This window comes from Mobula hypostoma, chromosome 4 (assembly GCF_963921235.1).
Source record: "Mobula hypostoma chromosome 4, sMobHyp1.1, whole genome shotgun sequence".
Classification (NCBI taxonomy): domain Eukaryota; kingdom Metazoa; phylum Chordata; class Chondrichthyes; order Myliobatiformes; family Myliobatidae; genus Mobula; species Mobula hypostoma.
This window is the reverse complement of record NC_086100.1, coordinates 190,613,811-190,635,262: the sequence shown is the minus strand read 5'-3', so window position 1 is coordinate 190,635,262 and position 21,452 is coordinate 190,613,811. Positions and strand designations below refer to the sequence as shown.

Here is a 21,452-nt window from a genome sequence, read left to right as displayed (position 1 = left end):
TCTAGTAGTCTCTTAAACTTCACTACTGTATCTGCCTCCACCACTGACTCAGGCAGTGCATTCCATGCACCAACCACTCTCTGAGTGAAAAACCTTCCTCTAATATCCCTCTTGAACTTCCCACCCCTTACCTTAAAGCCATGTCCTCTTGTATTGAGCAGTGGTGCCCTGGGGAAGAGGCGCTGGCTATCCACTCTATCTATTCCTCTTATTATCTTGTACACCTCTATCATGTCTCCTCTCATCCTCCTTCTCTCCAAAGAGTAAAGCCCTAGCTCCCTTAATCTCTGATCATAATGCATACTTTCTAAACCAGGCAGCATCCTGGTAAATCTCCTCTGTACCCTTTCCAATGCTTCCACATCCTTCCTATAGTGAGGTGACCAGAACTGGACACAGTACTCCAAGTGTGGCCTAACCAGAGTTTTATAGAGCTGCATCATTACATCGCGACTCTTAAACTCTATCCCTCGACTTATGAAAGCTAACACCCCATAAGCTTTCTTAACTACCCTATCCACCTGTGAGGCAACTTTCAGGCATCTGTGGACATGTACCCCGCGATCCCTCTGCTCCTCCACACTACCAAGTATCCTGCCATTTACTTTGTACTCTGCCTTGAAGTTTGTCCTTCCAAAGTGTACCACCTCACACTTCTCTGGGCTGAACTCCATCTGCCACTTCTCAGCCCACTTCTGCATCCTATCAATGTCTCTCTGCAATCTTTGACAATCCTCTACACTATCTACAACACCACCAACCTTTGTGTCATCTGCAGACTTGCCAACCTACCCTTCTACCCCCACATCCAGGTCGTTAATAAAAATCACGAAAAGTAGAGGTCCCAGAACAGATCCTTGTGGGACACCACTAGTCACAGTCCTCCAATCTGAATGTACTCCCTCCACCACCACCCTCTGCCTTCTGCAGGCAAGCCGATTCTGAATCCACCTGGCCAAACTTCCCTGGATCCCATGCCTTCTAATTTTCTGAATAAGCCTACCGTGTGGAACCTTGTCAAATGCCTTACTAAAATCCATATAGATCACATCCACTGCACTACCCTCATCTATATGCCTGGTCACCTCCTCAAAGAACTCTATCAGCTTGTTAGACACGATCTGCCCTTCACAAAGCCATGCTGACTATCCCTGATCAGACCATGATTCTCTAAATGCCTATAGATCCTATCTCTAAGAATCTTTTCCAACAGCTTTCCCACCACAGACGTAAGACTCACTGGTCTATAATTACCCGGACTATCCCTACTACCTTTTTGGAACAAGGGGACAACATTCGCCTCCCTCCAATCCTCCGGTACCATTCCCGTGGACAACGAGGACATAAAGATCCTAGCCAGAGGCACAGCAATCTCTTCTCTCACCTCGTGGAGCAGCCTGGGGAATATTCTGTCAGGCCCCGGAGACTTATCTGTCCTAATGTATTTTAACAACTCCAACACCTCCTCTCCCTTAATACCAACATGCTCCAGAACATCAACCTCACTCATATTGTCCTCACCATCATCAAGTTCCCTCTGATTGGTGAATACCAAAGAGAAGTATTCATTGCGGACCTCGCTCACTTCCACAGCCTCCAGGCACATCTTCCCACCTTTATCTCTAATCAGTCCTACCTTCACTCCTGTCATCCTTTTTTTCTTCACATAATTGAAGAATGCCTTGGGGTTTTCCTTTACCCTACTTGCCAAGGCCTTCTCATGCCCCCTTCTTGCTCTTCTCAGCCCCTTCTTAAGCTCTTTTCTTGCTTCCCTATATTCCTCAATAGACCCACCTGATCCTTGCTTCCTAAACCTCATGTATGCTGCCTTCTTCCACCTGACTAGATTTTCCACCTCACTTGTCACCCATGGTTCCTTCACCCTACCATTCTTTATCTTCCTCACCGGGACAAATTTATCCCTTACATCCCGCAAGAGATCTCTAAACATCGACCACATGTCCATAGTACATTTCCCTGCAAAAACATCATCCCAATTCACACCCGCAAGTTCTAGCCTTATAGACTCATAATTTGCCTTTCCCCAATTAAAAATTTTCCTGTCCTCTCTGATTCTATCCTTTTCCATGATAATGCTAAAGGCCAGGGAGCGGTGGTCACTGTCCCCCAGCTGCTCATCCACTGAGAGATCTGTGACCTGACCCGGTTCATTACCTAGTACTAGATCTAGTATGGCATTCCCCCTGGTCGGCCTGTCCACATACCGTGACAGGAATCCATCCTGGACACACTTAACAAACTCTGCCCCATCTAAACCCTTGGAACTAATCAGGTGCCAATCAATATTAGGGAAGTTAAAGTCACCCATGATAACAATTTTGCACCTTTCCAAAATCTGCCTCCCAATCTGCTGCTCTGTATCTCTGCTGCTACCAGGGGGCCTATAGAATTAACTTAAATGTTCCTATAGAATTAACTTAAATGTTCCTGCATACATAGCCTTCACTGCTGCACAGGTGGACCTTTCTTTTATATAATGTTTAATTAAAGTACGGCGCAGTATTCAGGGCCAATAAAAATGTCCTGCTGAGAGCAATGTTTGTTCCGTGCAGCTGTAAGAATTAGAGGGAACAATGATAAGCACCAATCCCATCTCTTATCCAAGGTGCTCTTCCTCAAGTGCTCCAGGTTCCTTACTAGTCCCAAACCAAAGACATATGGGTTGCTGGGTAAAGTGGGTTTTGTAAACTACCCCTTGTGTAGGTGGCTGGTGGGAAAGGGGCAGAGGTGGGTGAAAGTTGGAGTCATAGATTCACAGAGCACGGAAACAGCTCCTTCAGCCCAACTCGTCCCTAATGATGCAGGTCTAAACTAATCCCATTCAGTCATGTTTAGCCCATATCACTCTGAAACCTTCCTATCAATGTACCTACACAAGTACATTTTAAATGTTGTTAATGTGCCTACCTTAACCACTTCCTCCGACACCCTCTGGGTGAAGAAGTCGCCCCTCTCACCAGGAGCTATGCGGTCTAGTTTCTGACACCCTTTCCCTTGGGGAGAAAAGGATAGCGAGCACACACGCTGTCTATAAACCCATTGGCATAGATAGGGAGAGAGAACAGCTTACAGTGAAAGTGGGAAGAATTGATAGGATTGTTATGAGAGCCAGTATCAACTCAATGATTCAAATGGCCTGGATTTTGTACTTTGACACTTCGGGATCTCGAGACTAAAAAGTGTGCTGTGAATATTTCTAAATCTGTGCCAACACAGCGAGATTCCATGACAAATCCATTCCAAGGCTCCTCTGTTCCAGAATTGATTTCCCCAATCCTGCCCTTTACTCTATCAGCCCCAGAAAAGATGCATCCTGGAACTGACAAACATATATCCACGACATTTTCCAAAATGCCTGTGCATTCTTGCTGCAGTAAGTCAAATTGATCCTTTATTGGCGTTCTTGTTAAACTGTCAAATCTGCGAGAGAGTTTCCTTGGGGGACAGTGTTCAAGAAAACAAAATGATTTTTTAGTTACATAGAATCTTTCAATCACAGGAGCTTCACTGCCAGTGATTACTGTAGTGCAGGCATTGTTGTGCCAAGGAAGAGTAACAATGTGTCCCAGACGGCCATATGTGTCGAGCTGCAGCTCCTGAGGGACCGAATTAGGGAACTGGAGATGGAGCTATGTGACCTTCGTCTGGTCAGGGAAAGTGAAGAGGTGATAGAGAGAAGTTATAGGCAGGTGCTTACACCAGGGCCACGGGAGACAGACAAGTGGGTCACAGTCAAGAGGGGGAAGGGGAAGAGTCAGGTAATAAAGAGTACCCCTGTGGCTGTACCCCTTGACAATAAGTACTCCTGTTTGAGGACTGCTGGGGGCGTGGCGGGGGGACGACAGCCTACCTGGGGGAAGCGACAGTAGCCGTGCCTCTGGCACAGAGTCCGGCCCTGTGGCTCAGAAGGGTAGGGAAAGGAAGAGGATGGCAGTAGTCATAGGGGACTCTATAGTTAGGGGGTCAGACAGGCGAATCTGTGGACGCCAGTAAGAAACTCGGATGGTAGGTTGCCTCCCAGGTGCCAGGGTCCAGGATGTTTCAGATCACGTCCGAGATACGCTGAGGTGGGAGGGAGAATAGCCAGAGGTCGTGGATTGGGGAGCATGCCTTTTGAGAATAGGCTAAGTGAACTCAGCCTTTTCTCCTTGGAGTGACGGAGGATGAGAGGTGACCTGATAGAGGTGTATAAGATGATGAGAGGCATTGATCGTGGGGATAGTCAGAGGCTTTTTCCCAGGGCTGAAATGGTTGCCACAAGAGGACCTTAAGGTGCTGGGGAGAAGGTACAGAGGAGATGTCAGCGGTAAGTTTTTTACTCAGAGAGTGGTGAGTGTGTGGAATGGGCTGCCGGCAATGGTGGTGGAGGAGGATACGATAGGATCTTTTAAGAGACTTTTGGTTAGGTACATGGGGCTTAGAAAAATAGGGGGCTATGGGAAAGCCTAGTAATTTCTAAGGTAGGGACATGTTTGGCACAACTTTGTGGGCCGAAGGGCCTGTATTGTGCTGTAGGTTTTCTATGTTCTATGTTCTAAATCAGGGAACTCAATGGAGAAATGTCGAAGTTATTTTTTTTTAATTAGGTGAAAACTTAAGTGTATCAGTTATGAACCATCAGTAGTTTTTTCTAATAGGTAAGGACATGTTCGGCACAATTTTGTGGGCCGAAGGGCCTGTATTGTGCTGTAGGTTTTCTATGTTTCTAATGTGACGAGAATACACATAAATTAAGATGTTTGCTGGCCTGGGCTTGCACCAGTGGCATCAGCAGTTGGTCTGCCACCTGCCCTCAGGGGAGGGAGAGATAAGGAACAATGAAGCAGCATTTGGAGATGTTAATGAAGGAGCCATAAGTCTGGGTATTGTCTAGAGCGGCTCCCCCTTTGAACCCTGAACTGTTTGAAGTGATGGACAGGCGATCTGGAGATGTGTAATGAAAGGACGGGAGAGAGAGCTGTCTAGAGCGGCTCCCCCCTTTGAACCCTGAACTGTTTGAAGTGATGGACAGGCGATACCCCAGCAGGGGGATAAAAAGGGACAGGTTCGCTAAGGCAGGACACACACACGACACCCGAGGTAACGAGACCCTGGAAGCGGTGCACCTCTCACAAGTTGGTGGAAAGTACCGGGCCATAAACGCACAGGGTGGAAAGGTACGATCAGCGGGAACCCGGTGTGTGTCCGCCCTTGCCTGGGTGCCGGGTTCACTGCAGAGGATCGACCGCATCTGGAGGAGGGGTCACAGTCGGTGACCTCAGGTGACATCACAAAGGACCCGCCCGAAAGCTGCTTGTGAGCAATATCGCCGGTCTGTGAGTGGAAGCCGTTTCTGAATGATCAGTCGTTCTCGTTCTCTCTCTCCCTCCCCCCACGTTGTCCATCGCCATGGCAACGATTACTGTGAACTGAACTAAATTGGACTGAACTTTGTGTCACTTTGAAATTGGTCATTTACCCCTAGACAACGATAGAGCTTGATTGATGCTGTTATCTTAATTCTGTGCACATGTGTGTTTATCATTGCTGAACTATTGCATTTATTATCCTTTCGATTACTGTGTTGCTTGTTTCTTTAGTAAAACTTTCTTAGTTCTAGTAATCCAGACTCCAACTGAGTGATCCATTTCTGCTAGTTTGGCAACCCAGTTACGGGGTACGTAACACCAACAATTAAAGAATGTAGGGATCCTTCCACCAGTCCATCACAGGAAAGGCCCCCCTCCCACCATTGATCACAACTCTAATGAGTACTGCCTCAGAAAGGCAGCATCCATCATCACAGACCCTCAACATCCAGGCCATGCTCTCTTGCTGCTGCCATCGGGAAGGAGATACAAGGGCCTTAGGTTCCACACCATCAGGTTCAGGAACAGTTATTTCCCTTCAACCATCAGGCTCCCGAATCAGTGTGGATAACCTCATTCACCTCAACAGTGAACTCATTATTTACGGACTAACTTGACAGAACTCTACAACTCAGGTTCTTAGCATTATTTATCTATATATCCATCTAGCTATCTATTTACGTATTTACTTATTTTCACAGCTTGTCGTCTTTTGCACATTAGCTATTCGTCTGTTTTTGTTTGCATGTAGAATTTCATTGATTCTATTGTACTTCTGTGAATGACTGCAAGAAAATGAATCTCAATATATGGTGACGTTTTTTAATAAAGATTGACTTTGAACTTCGGAATACGCAGTATTTAGTGTCCATGCCTAATTACCCTCGAGAAGGTGACAGTGCACTGTCTCTTTGGAGTGTTGCAGTCCTTCTAGTGAAGGTAATCCCACAATGAGGCGGGGTAGAGAAGAGTGATGAGGAGATGTCTCTGCCTAATGCACCAGGACCATACAGTTGGCATAGACACTAAGTCTGCAAATGAAATCAGAGTTGGAAGCCTAGATAGACAGGGTGTGGAGTAAAGATGTGCAGGCATCGGAGTGGGTCCCGAGGAGGTTCACGAGGATGATTCTGGGAGCGGAAGGGTTGATAGCTCTGGGCCGGTACTTGCTGGAATTTGGAGAAATGGGGTGCCAGCGGGGGGGGGGGGGCCTGACTGAAACCTATCGAAGATTGAAAAGCCTATAGATGGAGTGGATGTGGAGATGATGTTTCCAGTAGTGGGGGAGTCGAGGACCAGAGGACACAGCCTCAGAATAGAAGGGTATTGTCATCCCTGTAGAACAGAGATGAGGAGGAATTTCTTTAGACAGAGGGTGGTGAATCTGTAGAATTCATTGCCACAGACGGCTGTGGAGGCGAGGACACTGGGCGTATTTAAGGCAGAGGTTGAAAGGTTCTTGATTAGTAATGACGTCAAAGGTTATAGGGAGAAGGCAGGAGAATGTGGTTGAGAGGGATAATAACCATGATTAAATGGCAGAGCAGGCTTGATGGGCTGAATGGCCATCTGCTCCTATGTATTATGGTCTTGTGGCCTAGATGGGCACATTGATGTAAGAAAAATGGAGGGTTACGGGCTATGTAGGAGGAAAGTGCTAGATTATCATGGAGTAGTTTGATACAGGATGGCACAACATAGTGGGCTGAAGGACCTGTATGTGCTGTACTATTCGATGTTCTATGAGTAAACGTTTCTCTTTGTACTGTGGTAGCCCCAGGTTTCCTAGTTACCATTTGTCTCAGTGTTCATTATTACTCTGGTCTTCATGCACTATTCCCCACAATGTAAAGGTGACTGCAATTTAGATGTGCTCTTTAATAGAAGCTGGCAGTTGATCAAATGATGGCATCTGTCATGCTTGGCTTTATTAGTCGAGGCAGTGAATTCAATCATCAGAAAGTTATGCTGTAGCTTTATAAAACTCTGGTGAGGCTGCATCCAGAATACTGCATTCAATTGTGTTCTGTTCTGGTCGCCACATCATAGGAAGGATATGCTAATTTTAGAGAGGACAGAGGGAGGTTTACCAGTACACTGCCTGGACCAGAGGGCATGTCTTATGTCGAAGAGGGCATGTTTTATGTCATGTCTACGATAGTCTAAGAGGGCTAGGGGCTTTTCTCTTTGGAGCAAAGGAGGGTGAGAGGAAAATTGATAGAGGTGTATAAGATGATAAGAGGCATAGATAGAGTGGAGAGCCAGAGACCTTTTCCCACAGCAGAAATGGCTGACACCAGGGGGCATCATTTTAAGGTGATTGGAGGAAAGTATAGGAGGATGTCAGAGATAAGTTCCTTACACAGAGATTGATGGGTGCATGGAACATCCTGCCAGAGGTGGTGTTAGATGTAGAGGTAGAAAAAATGGAGGGCATTATGGGAAGGAAGGGTTAGATTGATCTTAAAGTGAGTTAAGAGGTCGGCACATCATGAGCCAAAGGGCCTGCACTGTGCTATAATGTTCCATGTTCTACATTCTGTTCTGGTCACCCCATTATAAGAAGGACGTGAAGGATTTGGAGAGATTGCAGAAGAGGTTTACCAGGATATTGCCTGGTGTAGAGAGACTGTGCAAGAATGAGAAGTTGGACAAACTTTGATTGCTTTCTCTAGACAGTGGTGAGGAGACATACTTCTCATACTCTTATAAACTTCTTATGGACATTTAAAGCAAGAGGAGGTAAGTTCGATGAAAATGTGCAGGGCAAGTCTTTAACACAGAAACTGGTGATGGTCTGGAATGCATTGCCGGGGGAGGTAGTGGAGGCAAATAGTTCTTAGATCGGCACACAAGTATGCAAGGAATGGAAGAATATCAACCACATGCAGGCAGGAGGGACTAATTTGATGTTTAACTAATAGCTTAATTGGTTCAGCATTGTGGGCTGTAGAGCCTGTTTCTGAACTGGATTGTTTCATGTTCAGTCCCTCTCTAAAAGATTGGGGCAGGAGTCAAAACATCCAGAAGCTGTGATGATCTGTATTGGCCAAACAAAAGGGGGACTTACTGTGAGTAGAGACATCTTGAGCGGACTGTGAACTTAAAGATGTATTCCAATGCCTTGAACGCTCGTTTCAGAGGCTCGCAGTCTAGGCCTCGGCTTGCGGTGTCCACATACTCAGTCAGCACAGACAGCAACTTCCTGCAGTGAGAAGGGGTTTCACAGTTGGAGAGATTATAAACTCAAGTAAAAAGGAGAAGCACACCAGGAATTTATCTGTCGCATCTTCTCCCATTCCTCTCCTGAATTCCCAGTGACTTCTCAAGAATATACTAAGGAAGGCACTCTAACTGGTTGCATCACCATCTGGTAAGGAAGGGCCATGTCTTCTTTTGCACTCCACTTGCTTGTCAGTCTCTGTTTTTCATACATTCTATTGTATTTCTATATATTCATGTAAATGCCTGCTAGAAATTGAATCTCAAGGTGGCATATTGTAACATACACAAACTTTGAAAATAAATTTTACTCTGACTTTGACTTACTGGCCCACTTATCATTGTTAAAGAAAATTCATCTGTTCTGGGTACCACGCTAACTTCAGTTCCGGAATCATAAACTAAAGCCATTGAAAATCGCACAATCTCCTCAAACACATACTGGCTTTGAATGAACTCTTTGTTGGACATACTTATAAGCCAAGGTGGCACTGAAGTGCTGTCGAATGTAGGCTTCCAGGACAGCGTTGAAGTGTTGGAACTTTCTGTCCGCTATCAGTCCGATGAGAAACACCTGTAATCACAGAAGGACGAAATTATGTCAGTACCTTGAGCACACACTAATCTTCTGCAACCTTACTTGGTCTGACCTATACTTGACTCCAGTTCCTCAGCAATTCTGTTTGGCCAATTTGAACTAAACTGATCCAACGAAAGCGAACGATCCTGGATGGATTACCTGGCTTAATCCATCATGGCCTGCCCATCCCACAGTGGGCTCCTCATAGCTTCTGGTTTGGGTCTGAATCACTGCACAGACCTGCTGACTCCTCCATCACTGTCCCATCACTGGTAGGGTCCAGGAGAAGAGAGGGCAGCAGCCCAATAGGGATGGATCAAAGGTTTGGACAAAGGTCTATGGTATTCAGGTGGGGGCAGAAGGGAAGAATTTGCCCATGTCATCTCATAGAACATAGAACAGTATAGAACATGATCAGCAATTATGTTAGCTAACTAAACTAAAGACCCTTCTTCCTGCATATGGTCAATATCCAATCATTCTCTGTATATTCATGGGTTATTGGTCTTAGGTCCCACACAAATAGGTTAAGGAACAGTTATTTCTCTTCAACTATCAGGTTCCTGAACCAGCATGGATCACTTCACTGACCACAACACTGAACTGATTCCATAACCTATGGACTGTCAAGGACTCTACAACTCGTGTTTTCAGCATTATTTACTTATTTTAACTCATCATTATTATCTGCTTCTTTTTGCATTTGCACAGTTTCTTTTCTTTTGCACACAGCTTGTTTGTCTGTCTTTGTGTGCAGTTCTCCATTGATTCTGTTGTATTTCTTAGTTCTGCTGTGAGTGCCTGTCACGGTAGTGTGCAGTTAGTGCAAAGCTGTTACAGCACGGGGCATCAGAGTTCAGAGTTCAATTCCACTGCCCTCTATAAGGAGTTTGTAAATCCTCCTCATGAATGCGTGGGCTTCCTCCAGGTACTCCAGTTTCCTCCCACAGGCCAAAGGCATACCAATTAGTAGGTGAATCGGTCATCGTAAATTGTCCTGTGATTAGGCTAGGGTGGGTTGCTGAGTGGTGCAGATCATTGGGCCAGAAGGGTCTCTTGCATGGTGCATCTCTAAATAAAATGAATCTCAGGGTAGTATATGGTTATATATACAGACTTTAATAATAAATTTACTTTGAACTTTGTATTTGTTTCAGTTCAAAGACCCCTCATTAAATGTGGTCAGAGGGTTGTTTACTAAGAGAGCAAAGAACCCAGGCTCTGATGTATCACTGGAAAGTCCCTCCCAGCACTCTACAGGGAGCTACTGCTTGGATGCTGTATCCCGGTATCTGAGAAGTGAAAACAGGCTATGCCTAGGGGAAACAGAAGAGACTGCAAACGGGGCAACAAATGAACTACAGGAGGAACTTTTGGGCCAAACAGCATCTGAGAAGGGAAATGAACAGTTGATATTTTGAATCAAGATCCTTGGGGTACAGGTTAAATAAATTGGTTTATTATTGCCGCATGACCTTGTCACTGGGTTTGGAGACTTGTGTGCCTCAATGACCTGGGGAGCTATGTTAGCTGGAGTCAGGGCTTTTATGCTTTGACTCTCGGTGGGGTCACTCATGCCAAAACAGAGCAAAGGGCAGAGGACAGCCTAAGAGTGCTCCACAGATCCTGTAGGTTCAGGGGTTCAGCTCAGGGCTAACAACCCTGACTGGTGAAACAAAATTGTTACAGAAACAGCAATGAAGAACCCTTCTACATCTGTGTGCGATGGAATACTTGAGCCTCCTACCCAGGACTTGCAAGACCGATCGTGGTGAAAACTGAGAGAAAACGACTGACATGATGAAAGAAGCACTGAACATCGCCAGAAATGGAGGAGCTTCATTGCTGCTCTAAACACCAGCAGTGTAAGGGGCAGTAATTGTCACATGCACTGAGATACAGCGGAAAACTTTGTTTGCATGCCATCCATACAGTGGAGTGATGTACAAGGGAAAACATCAATAGAGTGCAGAATAAAGTGCAGTACAGACAGAGGTACAAGACCTTAAGGATGTAGACTGTGAGGACAAGAGTCTATCTTATCATACTAGATGACAGTTTAAAAAAAATAAAAAGAAAGATTTACAAACGCAAGAAAATCTACAGATTCTGGAAATCTAAAGCAACACACACAAAATGCTGGAGGAAAAGAGAAGCTGCCTGGTCTGCTGAGTTCCTTCAGAACTTTGTGTGTGCTGCAAAAGAAAAATTAGCTTTATTCATCATATGTACATCAAAACATACAGTGAAATGCGTAGTTTGCACGAAAGGTTGTACTGGGTGGCCCTCAAATGATGCCATGCTTCCAGCACCAATACAGCATGTCCACAACTGACTAACACTAACTCAAATAGCTTTGAAACAGGAGCACCCCAAGCAAATCCACACAATCATAGGTAAAACAGACAGACTCCTTATAAACAACTGTGGGGAATTAAACATAGATCTTACAGGTGGCACTGTAGAGCCTTCTGCCAACTGCTACATTTTAGGCCAAAAATGGACTCTTAACCTTATAATATAGATTATTATAGCCTTGAACTTTATTGCCTCCCAGCACTGCACTTCCTCTCTAACTGTAATGCTTTATTCTGCATTCTTATGAGTCCTGTTGAAGGGTGTCAGCTTGTTTATTCCCTCAGTAGGTGCCGCCGGACCTGCTGTGTTCCTTCAGCGACACACATAAAAGTTGCTGGTGAACGCAGCAGGCCAGGCAGCATCTCTCAGAAGAGGTACAGTCGACGTTTCGGGCCGAGACCCTTTGTCAGGACAGGGTTTCGGCCCGAAACGTCGACTGTACCTCTTCCTAGAGATGCTGCCTGGCCTGCTGCGTTCACCAGCAAGTTTTATGTGTCTTGCTTGAAATTCCAGCATCTGCAGATTTCCTTGTGTTTGCGTATATTCTGCATCTTTTTTTGTGTGTGGTGCTCATGATTTCCAGCATCTGCAGAATCTAATGTGCATATGACTCTGCATTCTATTACTATTTGGGACGGCACCTTAAATCCCTTGTCCACAAACTCAGTGTGCGTGCCAGGCTGGAGGTCCGATTCCAGGGCAGTAATGAAACAGTAAAATAAGGCAAGAATTCCCATTTGTATCAGAACCTCTACTTTCCCTTCACTCCTCATTTACCCAACACAGATGCAATCTATCCAGTTTAGTAATCTCTGCAGTTTAGGAATTTTTCTTCTTCCTTTCCAATTTAACTTATTCAATACATTTTTTTAATCTCACAATTTACTGCTGCCATGTCCATACTGAGCCAACGTAATCGTTCACTAATGCTTGACACCACAACAATTACCACCTTTCAAACCAACGTGAATTATTTTTAATCTTGGATCTGTTTGTGAGTTTAACAGAACACTGCTACAGTAGATTTATTTCCCTTGGGGATTCGGGAAGGAACGATGTTAAATTCACTCGATGTTCTGCTGATATCTGAGCAGTGAATGCTGCTAAGCTGATGCAGGGCAGGGCTTCAGCTGGCCCTGCACTCGAGCTGCCGGAGAATTTCAGTCCCCTGGGTTCTCCAGAAGTTGGAAAATTCATGAGATGAGCTACTTCAGTGGTTGGTTGGCGAGCAGTGATTTAAATTGAATTACTTTGGACTTACAGGAAGAACGAGCTACTTGAGCGCAGATCATCATTAGGGTTCCTGTCAGCTGCTTTCCACTTTCACTCTTTCTCACTATATCTGTAAATTTCCCGTAATCTGGCACATTCAGGAATTTTCTGGACTATTTATTGGACTCTCGAACGGACCTCTCATACACTAAAAGATTTAGTGGAGGGGATGTTTCCTTGGATTGGACGAATTTACCTGTGTAGATGGCATTCAAAGCATAGCGAAATACTTTATTTTACAGATCAATTCATCACAACAGTGCATTCAGTAGTAACAGGGAAAACAATAGGTGGATGCAGAATGAAGTGTTACAGTGCGAGGAAAGCAGGGTGCAGGTAGACTATTTGCTAATTAATGATCATACGAGTAACTCGCAAACTCCACATAGACAGCACCTAAGCTCAGGATTGTACCTCGGACCCTGGCAGTGGTTCCGCCAGCTGTGCCAGCATGTCACTATTTCAGAGCACAGAAACAGGCCTTTCAGCCCATCTAGTTCATGCCCAACTATCCTGCCTCGTCAAAGCAACCTGTACATGGACCTTAGCCATCCATTCCGCTGCCATCCATGTACTTATCCAAACTTCCCTTAAACACTGGAAAGTAACCCAGATCCATCAATTCCGCTGGCAGCTCATTCCACACACTCACCAACCTCCGAGTGAAAAAAGTTCCCCTCATGTTCCTCTTAAACATTTCACCTTTCATTCTTAACCCATGACATCTTGTTCCAGTCTCATCCAACCTCAATGGAAAAAGCCTGCTTGTATTTGCCCTATATATACCACTCAACCATTGAGCACATCTACATGAAACACTGTCATAGGAAAGAGCATCCATCATCAGAAATCCTCACCACCCAGGCCACGCTCTTTTCTCACTGCTGCCCGCAGTTAGCAGGTACAAGTGACTCAGGACTCATAGTCATACTTTCAAAGTTGCTGGTGAACACAGCAGGCCAAGCAGCATCTGTAGGAAGAGGTGCAGTCGACGTTTCAGGCCGAGGCCCTTCGTCAGGACTAACTGAAGGAAGGGTGAGTAAGGGATTTGAAAGTTGGAGGGGGAGGGGGAGATCCAAAATGATAGGAGAAGACAGGAGGGGGAGGGATAGAGCCAAGAGCTGGACAGGTGATAGGCAAAAGGGTGTCTTCTCCTATCATTTTGGATCTCCCCCTCCCCCTCCAACTTTCAAATCCCTTACTCACTTTTCCTTCAGTTAGTCCTGACGAAGGGTCTCGGCCTGAAACGTCGACTGCACCTCTTCCTACAGATGCTGCTTGGCCTGCTGCGTTCACCAGCAACTTTGATGTGTGTTGCTTGAATTTCCAGCATCTGCAGAATTCCTGTTGTTTGCATAGTCATACTTTATTGATCCCGGGGGAAATTGGTTTTCGTTACAGTTGCACCATAAATAATAAATAGTAATAAAACCATAAATAGTTAAATAGTAATATGTAAATGATGCCAGTAAATTATGAAATAAGTCCAGGACCAGCCTATTGGCTCAGGGTGTCTGACCCTCCAAGGGAGGAGTTGTAAAGTTTGATGGCCACAGGCAGGAATGACTTCCTATGACGCTCTGTGTTGCATCTCGGTGGAATGAGTCTCTGGCTGAATGTACTCCTGTGCCCACCCAGTACATTATGTAGTGGATGGGAGACATTGTCCAAGATGGCATGCAACTTGGACAGCATCCTCTTTTCAGACACCACCGTGAGAGAGTCCAGTTCCATCCCCACAACATCACTGGCCTTATGAATGAAAATTCACACCACCAGGTTCAAAAACAGTTACTACCCCTCAAACATCAGAACAAAATGGGATAACTACACACACTTGCCCATCCATTGAGGTGTTCCCACAAGCATTGATCTCACTTTAAGGACTCTTTATCATGTTTTATTGTTTATTGCTATTTATTTATATTTGCATTTGCACAGTTTGTTGTCTTCTGCACTCTAGTTGATCTTTCATTGATCCTGTTATGTTGTTGTTTGTTGTTGTTGTTCGTCTTTCGTAGTCGAAGATGACCATGGCTTCAAAGTCAAATGGGAGATTGGTGGCTGTGGGTCCGGAGGTGACTGATGAGGCCAATCCAGGCCCTGAAGGCTCACCCACATGTGGGACACAAGTGGGTGGGTGCTGTCGTGGCAGTGGATGCTGCTCGGGCCTTGCGCACAGCACGCTTTCCTTGCGCCTCGATGATGTGCCTGACTTCAGCTGCACGGGCTCCTGTGGTGACCTTGCTGCACCAAGCTGGACGGTCGAGGGCAAGCGTCTCCCACGTGTTGATGTCGACACCCAGGCCTTTGAGGGACGCTTTAAGGCAGTCTTTGTATCGTTTCTTCTGCCCCCCGACTGAGCGCTTGCCCTGACACAGTTCTCCGTACAGCAGCTGCTTAGGCAATCGGCTGTCTGGCATTCTGACCACATGTCCAGCCCACCTGGCTTGGGCTTTCAGCAGGAAGTTGTAGACGCTGCAGAGCCCAGCTCGTTCCAGGATTTCCGTGTCGGGGACTTTGTCCTGCCACCTGATGTGGAGGAGTCTGCGGAGACAGCTCAGGTGAAAATGGTTGAGCTGTTTGGCGTGTCTGCTGTAGACAGTCCAGGTCTTGCTGGTGTAAAGGAGGGTGGTAAGGACCACTGCACAGTAGACCTTCAGCTTGGTGGTAATGCTGAGTCCTCTCCGCTCCCAGACGTTCTCACCGAGTCTCCCAAAGGCGGTGCCGGCTTTGGCAATCCTGTTGTTGACCTCAGCGTCTATATTCACTGCGCGAGACAGTATGCTGCCCAGGTAGGTGAAGTTGTCGGCTGCCTGGAGGTTCTGGCCCTTCACCGTGATGCGCGGCTCCTGCTATGGCTTTCCTGGGGCAGGCTGGTACATAACTTCAGTCTTTTTGGTGCTGATAGTGAGACCGAAGTTGTCGCAGGATTGTGAGAAGCAGTCCATTTCACGCTGCATCTCCTGCTCTGTGCTGGCGTTGAGTGCGCAGTCATCAGCAAACAAGAAGTCTCTGATGACAGTCTCTCGCACCTTTGTAACTGCCTGCAGGTGCCTAAGGTTGAACAACCTGCCGTCAGTCCTGTACCTGACGTGGATTCCTTCTTCGTAGTTACGGAAAGCATCCGTCAGCATGGCAGAGAATACCATACTGAACAGAGTCGGGGCAAGAACGCAGCCTTGTTTGACGCCATTTGCAACTGGGAAGGCCTCCGACTCGTCGCCGTCATCCAGAACTTTCACCATCATACCGTCGTGGAACTGCCGGACGATTGTGTTGAACTTGCTGGGGCAGCCAAACTTCTCCATGATCTTCCACAAGCCTTCTCTGCTGACCGTATCGAAAGCTTTGGTTAGATCGACAAAGGTCACGAAGAGGTCGCTGTGTTGCTCCTGGCATTTTTCCTGGAGTTGGCGGGCAGCAAAAATCATGTCCGCGGTCCCACGTTCAGCACGGAAGCCGCACTGGCTTTCTGGGAGCAGACCTTGCTCAAGGTGTTGGAGAAGGCGGTTGAGCAGGACACAGGCCAGAATCTTCCCCGCAATGGACAAGAGGGAGATGCCTCGGTGGTTGTCGCAAGACTGACGGTTGCCTTTCCTCTTGTAGATGTGGACTATGCTGGCATCTTTCAGCTGTTGCGGGACCTGTCCCTTTTTCCACATGGACTAGAAGAGTACAGTCAGCTTTTGCATCATGACAGGGCCTCCTGCTTTGTATACCTCAGCAGGGATTGCATCGGGTCCTGGCGCTTTGCCACAGGAGAGTTGCTTCACTGCCTTCCTGACTTCATCTACTGTGGGGAGGGTGTCGAGGTTCTTGTTGATCTCTACCTGGGGCAGGCGGGCAATGGCGTCGTCGTTGATGTCGGCAGGGCGGTTAAGGACGTTGTTAAGGTGCTCAGCCCACCGATCCAGAATCTGCTTCTTTTCTGTCAGCAGCTGCGTCTCATCTGCGTTGAGGAGGGGTGAGGAGCCGGAGGACTGGGGTCTGTATACAGCCTTAAGCGCATCGTAGAAGCGTTTTATGTCGTGGCTGTCTGCATAGCCCTGGATTTCATCGACCTTCTTGCTGAACCAGCTGTCCTGCATCTCGCGAAGTTGTCTTCTGCACTCTAGTTGATCTTTCATTGATCCTGTTATAGTTACTATTCTATGGACTTGCTAAGTATGCCCGCAGGAAAATTAATCTCAGGGTTATATGTGGTGACATATATGTACTTTGATAATAAAATTTACTTTGAACTCATAATTTTGCACACCATCAAATCTTCTCTGTTCTCCTATGGTCCAGGGAACAAAGTGCTAACCTATTCAGCCTTATATCTCAGTGACCTCTTGGCAGTGGCTCCTATAGTCCAGGAAAGAATACAGTAAAAAATAAGTACCAGTCTCTCAGTTTGTATCCCTCTGAGATCATGACCATAAAAGAGCTGAAATGGGTTGACATTTGGCCTCTCATCCCAATGCACAGCTTGGTAGAAATCCCTAGGTATCGTGCTGCTTAAGTGCTGGAAATCAAAGTACCTCTGAACACTTTATTGAAAGAAACTATTTATAGATTTGTGGATCTCCCGCCTCCATTGAGACTTGTTAGACTGCACTCTTCAGGCTCAGGGGGAATGGCACATCCCAGGCCGCGTCACCATGGCAACCAGAATGGACGCTCAACGATCAGCGAACACATCGTTATCTCCAGTGGCATTGCCCATGCTATTTCAGTTCCAACGTCAAAATGCATCCTGTCCTGATTGTGTTCCGTAAGGCAATGTTGGTAGACCAACATGTATACAGCTTCACAACACACCTTTTATACTTTCAGAATGTCACAAAGAGACAGCTAACAAAGACATAAACACAAGAGATTCTGCAGCTGCTGGAAATCCAGAATAACTCATCCAAAATGCCAGAGGAACTCAGCAGGTCAGGCAGCATCAGTGAGATGAATAAACGGTTGATGTTTTGGGCCGAGACCCTTCATCAGGACATAAAGGGTCTCGCCCCATGATTCCCTAACTGTTATATGGCTCTTAAATGTCACTTAAATGTCTGATTTCACCACAGCCCCTGACACAGATGCCAACTACTCTGTGTAGGAAACTTGCCTCAAACATCTCTCTTAAACTTTTCACCACTCGTCTTAAAGCACTTGGAGAATTGTGATCAGTTCCCATTATGTGAAAGATGCGGAGGCTGTAGAGAGGATGCAGAGGGTATTTACAAGGATGCTGCCTGGATTATAGAGCATGTAATGTGAGGTTGTGGCTGGTGGTGTAGTGGCATCCGCGCTGGACTTCGAGGTGAGTGGTCCCGGGCTCGAATCCAGCCAGCTCCTTGCACGCTTTGCATCCGTGCTGGGTTCAACAACAAGCTAGCAACTCGGCCATCGTAAAAGATGGCCGAATGCTAAAGAGAAGGCAAAATTGCCACCCAATGTGCCACAAGGTGCGGAGAGGAACAATAACAATGTGAGGAAAGGTTCAGCTAGCTGGGAATTTTCTCTTTGGAGTAAAGAGGATGAGAGGTAACTTGATAGTGGTGTACAAGATGATAAAGGGCATGGCTCAAGTGGATAGCTAGGGCGGAACGGCTATTACAAGGGGGCATAACTTTAAGGTAATTGGATGAAAGTACAGGGGGATGCCAGAGGTAAGAATTTTACACAGAGAATGATGGGTGTGTGGAACGTTCTGCAAGTTTCACTATACAATATATTTCAAAGTACCTGTGACAAATTAAATGAATCTGAAATCTGAAATAGCAACACTTGTGCTACCTTACCAGAGTTTGGGGAAGGTACTATACAAATGCATGCAAGTCTTTCTCAAACACATGACATTTATTTGTCAACGCAAACACAAGGAAATCTGCAGATGCTGGAATTTCAAGCAACACACATAAGAGTTGCTGGTGAACAAAGCGGTATCATTTTATGGCGATTGAAGAGGGATGTCAGAGATAGGTTCTTTACACAGAGAGTGAAGTTAGACGCCATGTCAGAGACACATACATTAGGAAATGTAAGAGAATCTCGGATAGGCACATGGATGATAGAAAAATGGAGGGCTATGTGGGAGGGAAGGGTCAGATTGACCTTGGAGTAGGTTAAACGGTCGGCACAATACCATTGGCTGAAATGCCTGTACTGTGTTATTTGTCAAATAAATAAACGTTCAGCAGCAAATATAAAAAGCAAGCACTCTACTTCCAAGAAAATTCTGCTGAGTAACAGCAGATACCTTGAATCTAGTCCAGGGGTATCCCTTAATTTGTTACCGTGGCAACCAGGAGCTAAGTAGAGCAAACACCAGCTCCACTTGTGTTCAGACCCTTCGGGGCCAGAGATGGAAAGAATCACAGCCTACAGCCTCTTCAATTCTAGAACTGGAGTATTTCTAGAAATCTGTGGTGAAATTCACTTCCATCTTTTACTTGTTATGTTTCCCAAGATATGTTAAAGTTCCAACTTTGACCTTATCCATGCATAATTTTAAAGCACCATTTTACTCTTTGTTTAATGAGTCTCAACACCACTGCATCTGTGGGTGTGACAGCTTCATTTAAGAGGCACTTGGACAGGCCCATGAGTAGACAGGGAATGGAGGGCAAGCAGGCAAGTGAGACGAGTTAGATTATTATCTTGGTTAACATAGGCACGATGGGCTGAATGGCCTGTTGTGCATTTTAGTTGTGCATTTAGAAAAATGGAGGGCTATGTGGGAGGGAAGGGTCAGATTGACCTTGGAGTAGGTTAAACGGTCGGCACATTAGTTCAAAATTAGTCGGCCGATTAGTTCAAAATTACCAGGAACTCCCACAGTCCAGACAAATACACACACACACGGTACTATGCAAAAATCTTAGACATACTGTAGATAGGATTGCCTATGGCTTTTGCATTATACTGTATTTGTCAGTGTGCAGCAGAAAGCGAGTTTGTAAATCTGGCAGGAGCAAAGCACGTTGGGAATGTGAAAGGGGGTGCGCAGTGGGAGGGGGTAGGGCAGGTGACAGAGAAGGGGTGCTGGAGCAGGGGGATGAATGTTTCTCTGCTGCTTCCTAATCTCTCCCTTCCCTTTTTCCCCAACTGTAATTCCCCTCTTCCTTCCCCCTTCCCACTCCCACTCCACAATAGACATCCATATCAGAATCAGGTCTATCATCACTGACATGTCAAGGTATATGTTTTGTTTTGCAGAGGCAGTACAATGCAATACATACAATTACTACAGTACTGTGCAAAAGTCTTAGGTACCCTAGCTATATAATTGTGCCTGAGACTTTTACAGTGCTGTGTGTGTGTGTGTGTGTGTGTGTGTGTGTGTGTGTGTACACACACAGCTATATCTTATTGTAATTAATATATTTATTTTATTATGCATTGCAATGTGCTGTTGCCACAAAACAAATATCTTGACAGATGCCAATGATATTAGACGTGATTCTGATTTCGAATCTGATACTACATCATCAATTGAGTTCCTTCAGCTGCTAGGTTACTCTTTGCTCTGGATTCCAGTATATGTTGTCTCTTATCATTCCAAGAAGCAGTGGGAGTCTGGGAAAGAGGGGGTTTGGGAAGCACTATATAGGCAGCCTTGGCAGCTACAAAGAAAGGCAAGAGTCATAAGACCACAGGACAAAGGGTAAGAATTAGGCCATATGGTTCATTGAGTTTGCTCCACCATTCGATCATACTGATTGTTTTTTCCCCTCTCAACCCCATTCTCCTGCCTTCTCCATATACACTTTGATGTCCCTACTAATTAAGTACCTATCAAACTCCTCTTTAAATGTACCCAATGACTTAGTCTCCACAACAGTCTGTGGCAATGAATTCCACAGATTGCCACCCTCAAGCTGAGGAAATTGCTCCCCATCTATTTTCCATTTATGTCCTAGTATTCTGAGGCTGTGCCCTCTGGTCCGAGATTCTTCCACTACAGGAAACAACCACTCCCCATCCACTCTGTCTAGGCCTTTCAACATACAATAGGTTTCAATGAGATTTCCTCTCATTCGTCTAAACGCAAGCAAATACAGTTCCAGAGCCATCAAACATTTCTCACACATTAACCCTTTAATCCCCAGGATCACTCTCATGAATCTCCTCGGGACTCTCTCCAACGCCAGCATATTATATCTTAGATAACAAGCCAAAAACTGCTCTCAATACTCTAATGCCTTCTCTGGCTCTCCATCCCATAGGATGATGATGGTTCCTTTCAGTCAGTTCACTCCTCAGAAAGGAACAGCGTGTGTGTGTGAATGGATTTTAGGTAAGTAGGGGGTTGCACAGGTCCAGACCCGCCCTCTTGACATCCCCTCCCAGATCCAGCGGCATGGTGGGGTCCAAGACGGCTGGGGGAAGTTCTGTGGCAGTGAATGGCCAGACCAAGCTTCAATGCAAGGGATGTCCTTTCCGCGCTTCACGGCACGTGTTTGCTAGATGGCCGTTGACCCTACGAGAGGGTTCATCCACCCTTTGACAGGTATTGTTTTCTGTCCTGCGGGGTGTCTAGCCACCCTCCTCACCAGGCAAGCCTGGTGGGGGAGCCGGTTTAGTCACCGACCACCCGACCATGCGACAGGTAGTACTGGGTTACATGGTAACAGTCGCACTCAGACGAGTGACCTGACCAAACCTTATAA

The 21,452-nt window shown here is 46.0% G+C and overlaps 1 protein-coding gene across 2 annotated transcripts in view; it reads right to left on the bottom strand.

The window, feature by feature from the left end:
- LOC134345844 (dedicator of cytokinesis protein 2-like) overlaps positions 1 to 21,452 on the bottom strand; it is a 1,258,793-nt gene that overhangs the window by 858,566 nt on the left and 378,775 nt on the right. For both annotated transcript variants that reach the window (XM_063047144.1, XM_063047146.1), the window contains 2 exons: positions 9,065 to 9,165; positions 8,440 to 8,574 (listed from right to left, as the gene is read on the bottom strand). In XM_063047144.1, the coding sequence (XP_062903214.1) occupies positions 8,440 to 8,574; positions 9,065 to 9,165 (236 nt within the window). The remainder of the gene's footprint in view (positions 1 to 8,439; positions 8,575 to 9,064; positions 9,166 to 21,452) is intronic.